At 41.4% G+C, this 11,524-nt stretch overlaps 1 protein-coding gene across 1 annotated transcript in view; it reads left to right on the forward strand.

The window, feature by feature from the left end:
• The window catches only part of BRINP2 (BMP/retinoic acid inducible neural specific 2), a 230,714-nt gene extending 225,549 nt beyond the window's left edge, over positions 1-5,165 (forward strand). Inside the window, exon 8 of the mRNA XM_075287107.1 lies at positions 3,895-5,165. Within this exon, the coding sequence (XP_075143208.1) occupies positions 3,895-5,011 (1,117 nt within the window). The 3' untranslated portion in view covers positions 5,012-5,165. The remainder of the gene's footprint in view (positions 1-3,894) is intronic.
• The last annotated feature ends 6,359 nt before the right edge of the window (positions 5,166-11,524 follow it).

Raw genomic sequence — 11,524 nt, forward strand, 5'->3', positions numbered from 1 at the left:
ATTTGGATAAGTACTGCAATTGCTTTAAACAGTTGAACCTCAGGGACCGGACCTACACCGATTTCTGATTGGCGACCTGCCTTAGGGTCAAGTTCGGGAAACCCCTTTAAATCACTTCAACTTAGGAATCTTTATTTTCCTTAAATTGTATTATTTATATTACATGGATATATTACATGTCACCATTGAGAAGCCACCTCGAGCCACGTGCGATAATTGATGACATTTTTTAAGCTCTATAACCTAAATGCTTTTCAACCTTTCCATCTTAGACAGCTTTGAAAAACTGAACGTGCACCTTATTTGCAAAGAAATTAAATGAAATGCAACCTTTCCTGTTAACATTGTTATATTTAATTAGTTAGGCTGCTATATTTATCTCAAACCTGACCTTTAAGGAGGCATAGCTACTTTAATTACTGGAGTAAACACATAAATCCACTTTGGCGAGAGCCGTGTGTCTTCTCGACAATTTTCAGGAATAAAGCGCTCGCTATGAGTTAGGAGAAAACTGGACACAGGCATCCGGCCTCAACAGCGTAAGCGTCTGGACTAACTAAATTTCCCTTTAATTATAGACCCTAAGGCTCAAAATATGATAAGCCCAGGCGTGTGTATTATTCTAGCCAGATATACGCATTATAGGCAGGAATTAATATTTTGATAACACCAGCGTGTTATACGATCGTGGATCGGTTGACTTGTCTTTGAGCCATGGTGTTAGAAGTTTCTTTGCTTTAGTCCATATATAACAGCTAAGACTAAGCTACATTTTATGGACCAATCAGTTCTTCTGCTAACCAATAATCCCTCTACACCCATTTACGATGACATTAAAGGGGTTGTCCAAGACCCCAAGGTAATGGATATTGATGACCTATCGATCTGATGCTTGTGATGGTCTATCCTGTGGATAAGTTATCAGTAACCACTACCCATGGGTCTTGAACCTCTTTAAAACAATGTAATACTATGTAGGATACCCCTTTTCCCAAAAATTGGTCTAAGTTGTTGAGGCATGGAGTCGACCAATATCTGTCTGGCAAGGACTCCACCAATATCTGTCTGGCATGGACTCCACCAATATCTATCTGGCATGGACTCCACCAATATCTATCTGGCATGGACTCCACCAATATCTATCTGGCATAGTCTCCATCGATATCTGTCTGGCATTGACTCCATAAGTCTTGTGCTGTCTGGAACCAATATATTAGCAGATTTTTTATTTCCCATAAATTGTGAGGTGTGTCCTTTGTGGATATCCACAGATGTTCAGTCAGATTGAGGTCTGGGGACTTTGGAGGCTAAGTCAAGCAGCTTCAATCTTTGTTCTGTTCCTCAAAATATTCTTGAGTGATATTTGCAGTGTAACCATGAAGGTCTACTTGGTCTGCAGCAATGTTTACAGTAGGTATGTGCTACTTGTCGAAGTAACAACAAAATAAACATCTAGGACCCAAAACTTTCTGACAGAACCTTGTCCAGAGCTTCCTCTAGAGTGAATTCTGGTGCAATTTCTTCCCTATTTAGAGTACATGATGTACATCTAGTACAAGTGGCCAACTACATGATGTAAAATAGGACTCATCAGATCAGACCACCTTCTTCCTTTGCGTCCAGTTCTGATGCTCGTGTGCACATTGTAGGGCTTCCAGTTTTGGAGACTGATCAACATGAGCATCTGGTTGATCTGTGGGTGGTACATCCATTCTGCATGTACCACATATACGGAATAGTGTCCAGCACTCAGATGAGAAGTCTGAATGGCATCTACTGAGTACTTGGCTTACACTTCTCAGACAAAGCGCTTAATCAGGGTCAGGCACATGACCTTCTTCTTAAACATCAGTGACCTCCATCATAGATATCAATGACCTTTACTGGCTCAACAAATGATTTTTTTTCTACATGAAAAATAAAGAAGGGCAAAGGTGACAATCCTTACCAAACACAGATGCAAGTGTGAATGTGTATCACAATATCAATTCCATCTATATACCATGTAATTTTCCATAGGGCATAGTAGTTTAGGGGTTCCAAACCTGGTGACAGGTTCCTCTTAATTCAGTTTTCCTATTATGATATGTGTATTTCGTCATTCATCCAAGAGAGTGTTTGGTGAGGATCATTGGTAACAATCATTTTAGATGGGGCAACCTGGCTAACTATCTCCTTTCTAGTTCTGCCCAAAGGTGTTCAGTGGTGTTGAGGTCTGGGCTCTGCCTCGGCCAGTCAGTTTATTTTTTTTTTATATATATGAAACCAACTCAGCCATGTCTTCATGGGCCTTACTTCATCCTCCAGGGCACAGTCATGTTAGAATTTAGAAACATATAATTAGATAATTGTCCAAAATGTCATGGCATGCTGAAGAATTAAGAGAAGTTTCCATGACACGTTTCCAGTCCAGTGGTGGTGTACTTTTCACTAGTCTGTTAATACCAGTGGAGGGTTGGATCTCTGTAGTTGTTGGGTCAGCAGGGCACTGGCAACTTCTTTGTACTAAGTGGTTCAGCATTCAGCACCCCCTTTCTGTTAGGTTACCAGGTCTCTAATTTTTCAACGATGCCATTCAAAGCTGATAGCGCTCTAAGAAGGAAGAAATATCTAAGACTGACTTTTTGCAGCAGTGGCATCCTTTTACCGTATATTCTGGAATTTAGAGAATGTTTTAAAAGGATCCATTGTATATCTAGTAAAGGCATCCCCATACAATGGAATAAAACACATTAGGGCTAGATTCACATCTCCATTGGCGTCTCCATAGGAGACTTTGCTGCAGATTTCATCTAAAATTGGAGAGAAAAGTCAGGATAAAACCGTCAGAAACCCAACGGACACCTGGCGAACCCCATTATGACCCCATTAACAGACATAGTGTATGACCCTCCCGGTGCAAAGCCCATGGGGTGGAGGAAGACTCTGGATAATGTGTGCACATCGTCCTGAGTCTTCCTCCACCCCATGGGGTTTGCACCTGGAGGGTCATAGACTACATTGGTACACGTAACCTAGTGTTCTGCCTCCGTAATCATTGGATATTAACTTAAGGCTGTTTGGGTGTTGTGACTACTCACAGAAAGTAAGAGGCCAATGAGGCTATATTACACTATAATACTACTATTTATTTATTTGCTCAAAATACTACATTATATTTTCGCTCTGTGTCTCCCCCATTGTTTTGACCCATTAACAGATGGGCTGTTTTTCAAACTGCAGACAGTTTTTGAAGGAACTCGGCAGGGATGTTGTTCCCACCATCTTGGAAAACTAAGCACAGATCTTCTGTGGATGTAGGCTTGCTCCATTCCTTCTGTCTTTTCATATAATACAAGACAGACAGGATCGTGATGAGATCGGGGCTCTGTGAGAACCATCTCATCTCTTCTAGGACACCTCCAAACCATGGACACACCAAATATTTAGAATACTCTTTTGTTCATCCTTTTCCTTGTGTAAATTAAAAAATAACTATTAAATCTTCTATTTTGGAGCATTTTCAATTCCATGTATTTTGCTATATATATTGTATATATGTGATTATTTTTTATGTTATTTATGAAGGTTTTCTTGTTGGTTACATACTGTAGTTAGCAAAAATTTTTCTTCTTTATTCTACTAGATTATGTTCTCCAAAGTATCCATCCCTGTTTTAATATAATAAATGTTCTCCATCTCCCGAAGAACAAATGGCTGTAATGATTGTAGCTCTAATCTATCTTGTTATTTACCTTGGCATTACAAAAATATGATTTACAGAGAGTAGAAATAAGTTTGATTTATAACACCCAAAATTGAAGCTTATCAGTGCACATGTGAAAATATCTTCTACACCAAATGCAATGTCATTTTACCTTTCATTTTATTAACACTTTCTTTTCTTTCTTCTAGATCCATTTCTTATTGGTGGCACCACATCCAATCCCTTCTCTATTGCAGTGCATCACTTGTGCCTGGCACATTTCTGGAGGCTTCTCACAGTTGTACCTGTACTCTCCAGCATCCCAACTGCCAGGGAAACATTCCATGCATCCAAGGACCTGGCCTTTTGTGTTCCCTCTGCTCAACAATTCACCCAGCCCAGTGTGCCAGTTGCAATCCTGGATACACATTAACAGCTCAAGGCCTGTGTGTGCCTTCAGTGCCTGAGTCCTCAGAACCTTATCTTGGGACAGAAGGTACTTTGCAAGACTTAGAAGTAAAGTACTTACTTCTTAAACGGGATGGACGCTTGAGAGCTCCAGCTTTCTTTATCTCTGGAGATCTGCGACTAGGCATGTGGTTTCAAATGGGTGGAAGGAAGCGTATGCTCCTGACCTGCAAGAGCAACAAACACTGGCCTAGGCAGCTACATATACTGCTAGGACTTTCAATGCGTCTCTGTCTTGCCGGGAATGGCACCAGAGACCCTCAAGTAACCGTTTATGTAAATCCCTTTGGAGGGAGTCACTCTGAAAGCTGGTTGCTGCCGGCTGGAGAACAAGGTTATCCAAGTTGGGAGAAAACTTGGGACATGGAAGGAGGGGACCGGTGCCAGAACTGGACTTTGATATTGGGCCACCGCTGGCGGTCATTTTTTGAAACTGTCCACTTTTACATGAGAAGCAGTCCGTTGGAAGAAGAAGAAGGTGAAGAAGATTCCGCAGAATGGACTGACAAACAGACTTTGGATGACAAATTAGAAGATCCTGAGTACGTTCGTATTGATGGTCTTCATGCTTTTGGTTACAGTGTACCCTTTGACCCAGAAGCCATCAGGGGCTTAGCGCAACAAATAGACCAACCTGGGTCCAGAGAAATTGCACTGCTAGAAATGCAAGAGCTGAGAAAGCGAGTGAATTTCTTATCACCACCAGGTGCCCGTAAACTGGATCTGTTTAGCTGCTTACTACGACACCGGCTGAAGATGAGCAGCAATGAGGTGGGCAGAATACAGGCCCAACTTGCTTTATTCAGCAGTCAACTCCCCAATGGCTCCACGTATGAGACAACAAAGCTCTGCAGCTAGAAATTCAACTGTTGGATTTGCCCATTCAATAGCTAAGGCCCATAAATAACGTACAATGTCTTCTTTCTGAGAAGTCAATTTTCCGAACCACGTCTGTATTCTTGGGTCTGCAATATCTTGCTATTACGTTGAATAACACAGATGGTTAAATCCAAAAAAGAACGCAGAGGAAACATGTCAAGTTTGGAACCTAACCAATACGATAAATTAAGAGAAAGAGAAAAACATCCCATAAGATGCAGCTCAGTAGGGCAAGTGTCCCAACCAGTGCCAGCTGTGATAGCTCCACCAAGGCAACAAAACTCTAGAAACGATCACGGCCAAAGCCATATTCGCACGATCCGACAAATCAAAAAACAACTTAATCCCCTCTCTATGAACATTGAAGACCGGTTGAGGATTTCACACTTTGATGTATCAAGAGATGACCCAAAACAAGAAAAAGTCACATAAAAGAGTGAACACAAAAAATGTAGTATAAGGATATTTTTTTTTCAAAAAGTGTCAAATGTAAATGTATATGACCTACTCAGAAAGAAAAAAAAAATCTGGGTACCTATATAACTCACTGCTAGTATAACCTAACAGTACAACTATCTCCTAAAAAGCCTTATTACTGTCACCAGTGACATTTCCGAGAGTGTGCTTCGTCTGGTACAAGGGGGTTAAAAGGAGCTTAGTCATTCATTATAAAGGTCATAAAATTTGCAAAAACTGACAAAAAAAGCACAAGAAAATATAAGACTTTCCAGTGACCATTGTGTGTTGATGTTTTGAATAAGTACACATTCTGAGTGTGTCTGTGTGGACACAAGGTTTAGCGTGTGATTATGGCTAGGTCTTTGTGTGTATGGGCTTAAAACAAGACAAGAAGGGAGCATTGTAGTCCCCGATGCAATTTAGTAATATTTAATTTGTATGTAGACCTGGTAATGAATGCGGATCTGTACCAGTGGAACAGAGGCCCATTGAGTGACTGTCTCAAGAATACAGCCTATGTTCACGTAAGTGTCTGAAGCCTAGCAGAGAGATAATATGGTTTCTTCAAGGTCAAGAGAAGCCAGTATTGGCATCTAGTAAATCCGTTCTATCAATGGACACAGGTTGAACTCATTATGCACTGTTGAGCATGACAAAAGATTATCGGTTATTTTCTAAGCCATTCGGCACGTAAAGTCCTTTTGTTTGAATGTGCCATAAGGTGATTTATGACCTACCTGTGGCCACGTGTTTTCAAATATTTGTATCTCAAACAGGGCTCAATAAAGAAAAGGAAGCTTTGTAGGTCTTCATGTCTGACATTTCCCATTGCTGGTAGGTTATTTAAGGACCTTCTTATTGCATTTTAAGTTGGTCATTTTTTATTTAATTTTTTTTTTTTTTTGGGGGGGGGAGGGTCATGGTATCCAATGAACAGGCTTTGCTTATACCGTTTATATTATTTTGAGAAGTGTTCAAGAATTAATGAGAGTTTAGTTTGTTGCTATGGGTAAACAGTAACCGTATATGAACACTAACATTGCTCAATGCTAATTTAGGTAACATCTCTAACACTTGGGGGGATCACTGTAAAAATGTGCCTGCATTACTCACATTGGATAAGGTTTTCTATGGAAGTTACTAAAGAGGCCCTTCAACCATGTTTACCAACACCAGTGCTTTGTATCCTTCAATAGGTGACACACTACTGATTGTGGTACAGATGGAATTTTTTTCTAGCTCATACGTACCTGAGCCATTGGTACTGGTCATTTGAGCACCCAATATGCCGATTACGCTCTCTATTGTTAGATGGGTGGTCTTAGATCATCTAGTCCAGTCCATCATCACCCACCTGATAGCAGAGCCTAAATAGCATACTGGTTGCAGATATGAACAGTAACTATTAGAGATGAGCGAGTAGTGTTTGATCGAGTAGGTGTTCGATCGAATACTACGGTATTCTAAATACTCGTACTCGATCGAACACTACTAGCTGTTCGAAGTTTAAGGTTCAATGCAGAACCAGCGTTGATTGGCAGAATGCTATACATTCTGCCAATCAACGCTGGTTCTTCTCTTACCTTTAGAAGTCTTTTCCGTGCAGCGTCCCCGCGGCGTCTTCCGGCTGGAATTCACTCTGCCTAGGCATCCGGCCTGGGCAGAGCCGACTGCGCATGCGCGGGCATGCCCGCGCATGCGCAGTCGGCTCTGGTCAGACGTCGGGCCTGGCAGAGCCGACCGCGCATGCGCAGTCGGCTCTGCCTAGTCCCCGATGCCTAGGCAGAGTGAATTCCAGCCGGAAGACGCCGCGGGGGCGCTGCGCCAAGAGAGGACTTCAAGAGGAATCCAGCCCGACCGTCACTGGTGGACTTGTATAATTTTATTGAATTAAGCGTACCTCTGAAACGAGCATTTCCCCCCATAGACTATAATGGGGTTCGAAATCCGTTTGAACAGCCGAACATTGTGAGGCTGTTCGAATCGGATTTCGAACCTCGGACATTTTAGTGTTCGCTCATCTCTAGTAACTATTGCTCAAGAACCACACAAGCTACAGAAAAAGATTCCAAAACCAGAGGGGCAACAGCTATTTTAGGATGCAAAGCTTTGATGTTGGTGAAGATGGTGAAAGGTTCTCTTTAAATATTGACATTGGTTTGGTAACTACGACTCCCACCAACAACGTGAGGGTCCTGTTCTGTGTTCACGGGGGAAAAGTCACTGCTTATGCACACTCAGTCTCAATTAAAAAATGTAAATCATGAAAACATTCAAATTTTCTTAAAGGGTACCTAAAATTTTTATTTAAAAAAAAAATGACGTCAGAAGTTTTATCGATGAGAACGCCACCAACCGCTAAAACAAAGGGGTAGAAGCACCGAGCTGAGTAATGTGCCCCTCTGACTTTATTCAGCTCTGTTTGGGCAGAATAGAGCCGAAAATGAAAGTGCTTTGTCCCTTTATGTTAGCCATCAATGTGAGTCTCAACATCCAGAATCCACTGATGTATAAATGATGGGTCACTGTTCATCTCACTTGAGTTGGATTTCTCATTTTTGGCTTCTCATTTGCTTTCTTATCCACTATAACTGGAGAATATTCTTATCTTTTATAGTTTGTCATTTAAAGTCTTTCCTTACAGATTCTTTATATTTCTTAGGAACTGGAATATGAACTTGGAGACATTGACCTTTTTTATTCTGCGAGAACTTTATGGGGTTAATACACGGTTTGAAAGTAGCGACTATTCACAAAGTGGCACATCCACCAAAGAATAACAATGAAAGCACCTAAAATACACGGAAATTGAGTGGATTCATTATTTGGCCAATGTTGGACCATTTCAGCTCCCTTCTGGTAGTTGGAGTAAGCTGAAACCAAGGGCCGAATGATCATAGCAATAGACCCAAAAGACCATAGCCTAAAAAGACCAATAACCAAAAGACCATAGCAATACCATTGCCAAAAAAAAATTGCAATTTCTTCTCAGATGCAGTTTATTAACAAGCACCGAGTGTATCTTGACTATAAGTGCAAAATGAAAGGTCTATGGCCTCTAGTGCCTGGGGACGAGGTCTTTCTCTTCCCTTGAGTTGAAACTTTCTTAAAAAGGTGACTAAAGGATTCATTTAATTTGATTTTATTCATCGTCCTGGTTGAATGAGACTTCATGCAGTCCTCGAAATTAAAAGAATCAACACCTAGTTATCACTTATGCACAGGATCAGGACCGAGTGTAGCTTTTCTGTTGCCTGAGGCGAAAATCGAAATGGTGCCTCTTTCCCGTAGTTAGAAAATTAAGCTTGACTACCAATGTGCATGAGCACTACTCAGCGTTAAATCCTTCTGAATAAGATAAGACACTGAGCCCCCTGTACATGTCCAATAATTGAAAGAAGTGAGAGACATATACCCAGCTTCAGTGGTCAGCTTAAAAAGGGTTGTACGGTATAAGAATTGGGCAAACTCCAGAGGGGCTTAGGGCAGGTGTAACATAAAAAAAACACATACTCACCTGTCCCTGACACTCTTGTGTCCGCTACCGTAACCCATTCAGTCAGAGGGTACAGGGAAATACAGGATAGATTACAGAGTATAATACAGTATATACTCGAGTATAAGCCAAATTTTTCTTCCCAGTTTTTGTGCTGAAAAGCCCCAGCTTATACTCGAGTCAGCAAAAAAAAAACATTTATTTTTTCTTAGGGAGGGGGGGTCTATGACCAGCTCCAATAACAATGTATATAATCTCCCATTAAATAGTGCAAAAAAAAAAAAAAAAAAAGATTTAAAAAAGAAATAAAGTTCTAAATCCCTCCTTTCCCTAGAATACATATAAAAGTAGAAAATTACTGTGAAACACATACACATTAGGTATCCCTGTGTCTGAAAGTGCCCGGTCTACTGAATATAGGGTATCTGCAGTGCTCCTGTTCCATCGGGAAGGGGTTAATAGGAGCACTGCAGATACCCTATATTCAGCCAGACTGAATTGCAAGTGGGGGAAGAAAAAACAGTCCTCAAGCTCAGGGAAGGGGCAGACAGACAACCAAAGCACCCCCTCCCCTTTCCCAGCACCCAGCAACTACTGCACCCAAAAATTCTGACCATTTTAATTTTTTCAATTTTCCAGTAGCTGCTGCATTTCCCCCCAAGGCTTATACTCGAGTCAATAAGTTTTCCCAGTTTTTTGTGGTAAAATTAGAGGCCTCGGCTTATACTCGAGTATATACGGTAATTAGAGATGAGCGAACAGTAAAATGTTCGAGGTTCGATATTCGTTTTGAGTAGCCCCTCAATATTCGACTACTCAAATCGAATATCGAACCCTATTATAGTCTATGGGGGGAAAATGCTCGTTTCAGGGGTAGGCAACGTTCGATCAAAGTATACTTACCAAGTCCACGAGTGAGGGTCGGGCTGGATCCTCCGATAAGTCTTCTCCTTGCAGCGTCCCCGTGGCATCTTCCGGCTCTGAATTCACTCTGCCAGGCATCGGGCCTGGGCAGAGCCGACTGCGCATGCCCACACTACAAGCGGACATGCGCAGTCGGCTCTGCCCAGGCCCGATGCCTGGCAGAGTGAATGAAGAGCCGGAAGACGCCGCGGGGAAGCTGCACGGAGAAGACTTCTAAAGGTAGGAGAAGAACCAGCGTTGATTGGCCAACTGTATAGCATTCGGCCAATCAATGCTGGTTCTGCATCAAACTTTTACATTCGAATAGCGAGTGGTACTCGATCGAGTACGAGTATTTCGAATACCGTAGTATTCAATCGAATACCTACTCGATCGAGTACTACTCGCTCATCTCTAACGGTAATAACTGTTCTGTTTCAGGCATGGTCAGTCCGAATAAAACCAGTGGGTATATCTTACAAGACAAATCTTGCAAGGTTTCACCCAACAATCTGCTGCCTGAGGCGAGAGACTCATTTTGCCTCATGACAGAAACATCCCTGCACAGGATTGATGATAAATGTCTAGTCACCAGAAGGCTCATGTCTTCGATCCCCAATGTGTTTGAATGGAGTAGGGATCAGGCATGTACACTGCCGAGTACAGCGCTTGACTATCTTCGTCAGTCCTAAACACTTTCAAATCATACCACATGACATATAGGAAAAATTAGAATTTGTATATTATGGAACCACTCCATTACATAGTGTAGATGACAATCCTTATTTAGGTGAAATTGATGAAAGACTCGGCAGCTTACCGCCTAACTTTGCTACGTGAATTAAGAGCCTATTAACCACAAGTCATAGCTATGATGTTTGTAATGTTTTTAGTATATAAATGTGTTTTCATGAAGCAAATTTTTCTCGATGTCAATTGCCACCCTAAAATTTATTTACCCTGCCCTCGGCCACTCTACATCTCCCATGTGCGTAGGACAGGCACAAGAGACCTTTACGAAGAATCACAGAGGCCACACAGACCCGGCTTGACATTTTTATGTGTCCTTTACGGGAAAGAAAATAATTAAAGTTCAGGAAAAAATCCATCTGTCCCATCTCTGTTCTATCCTGGATTTTATAAATGACCACCATTATCTCCTGAAGGCCATCTCACTTCCATCAGGTTCTTGAGCTCTCCCAGTGTGTTTGTATGTTTGGTTAGACAGGAGAGGTGACCTATAGTTCAGCTTGGCATCTCAGCATCTGTTGCTTGAGGACAGTTTTAGTCATTTAGGGTCTGGAAAAGTTATGCTATGGTAAGGGTCATTGGATTAACCATCTGCTTATACATAAATTGCTCTTCCAATATGTTTATATTTGTCAGTTGCAAAAATATATGGAAAATTACAAACCCTAACAGCAAATTTTTAATTTGTGCTTTCAAATCGAAAATATTTTTTTAAAAAAATTGCATAAACTACTGAAAATATGGAAAAAGTGTAATGTTGTCATGCAAGCTGGTGGTGCGATGGCTTTCTGCACAGTTATGTCACTTTAGGTGCCACGATCACACAACCAGAGTGGTGGGGTCAGAAATGGGATGTAACAGGTAAGTAAAGCAAAAAGTTAACA

This window comes from Leptodactylus fuscus, chromosome 9, assembly GCF_031893055.1.
Source record: "Leptodactylus fuscus isolate aLepFus1 chromosome 9, aLepFus1.hap2, whole genome shotgun sequence".
NCBI lineage: Eukaryota > Metazoa > Chordata > Amphibia > Anura > Leptodactylidae > Leptodactylus > Leptodactylus fuscus.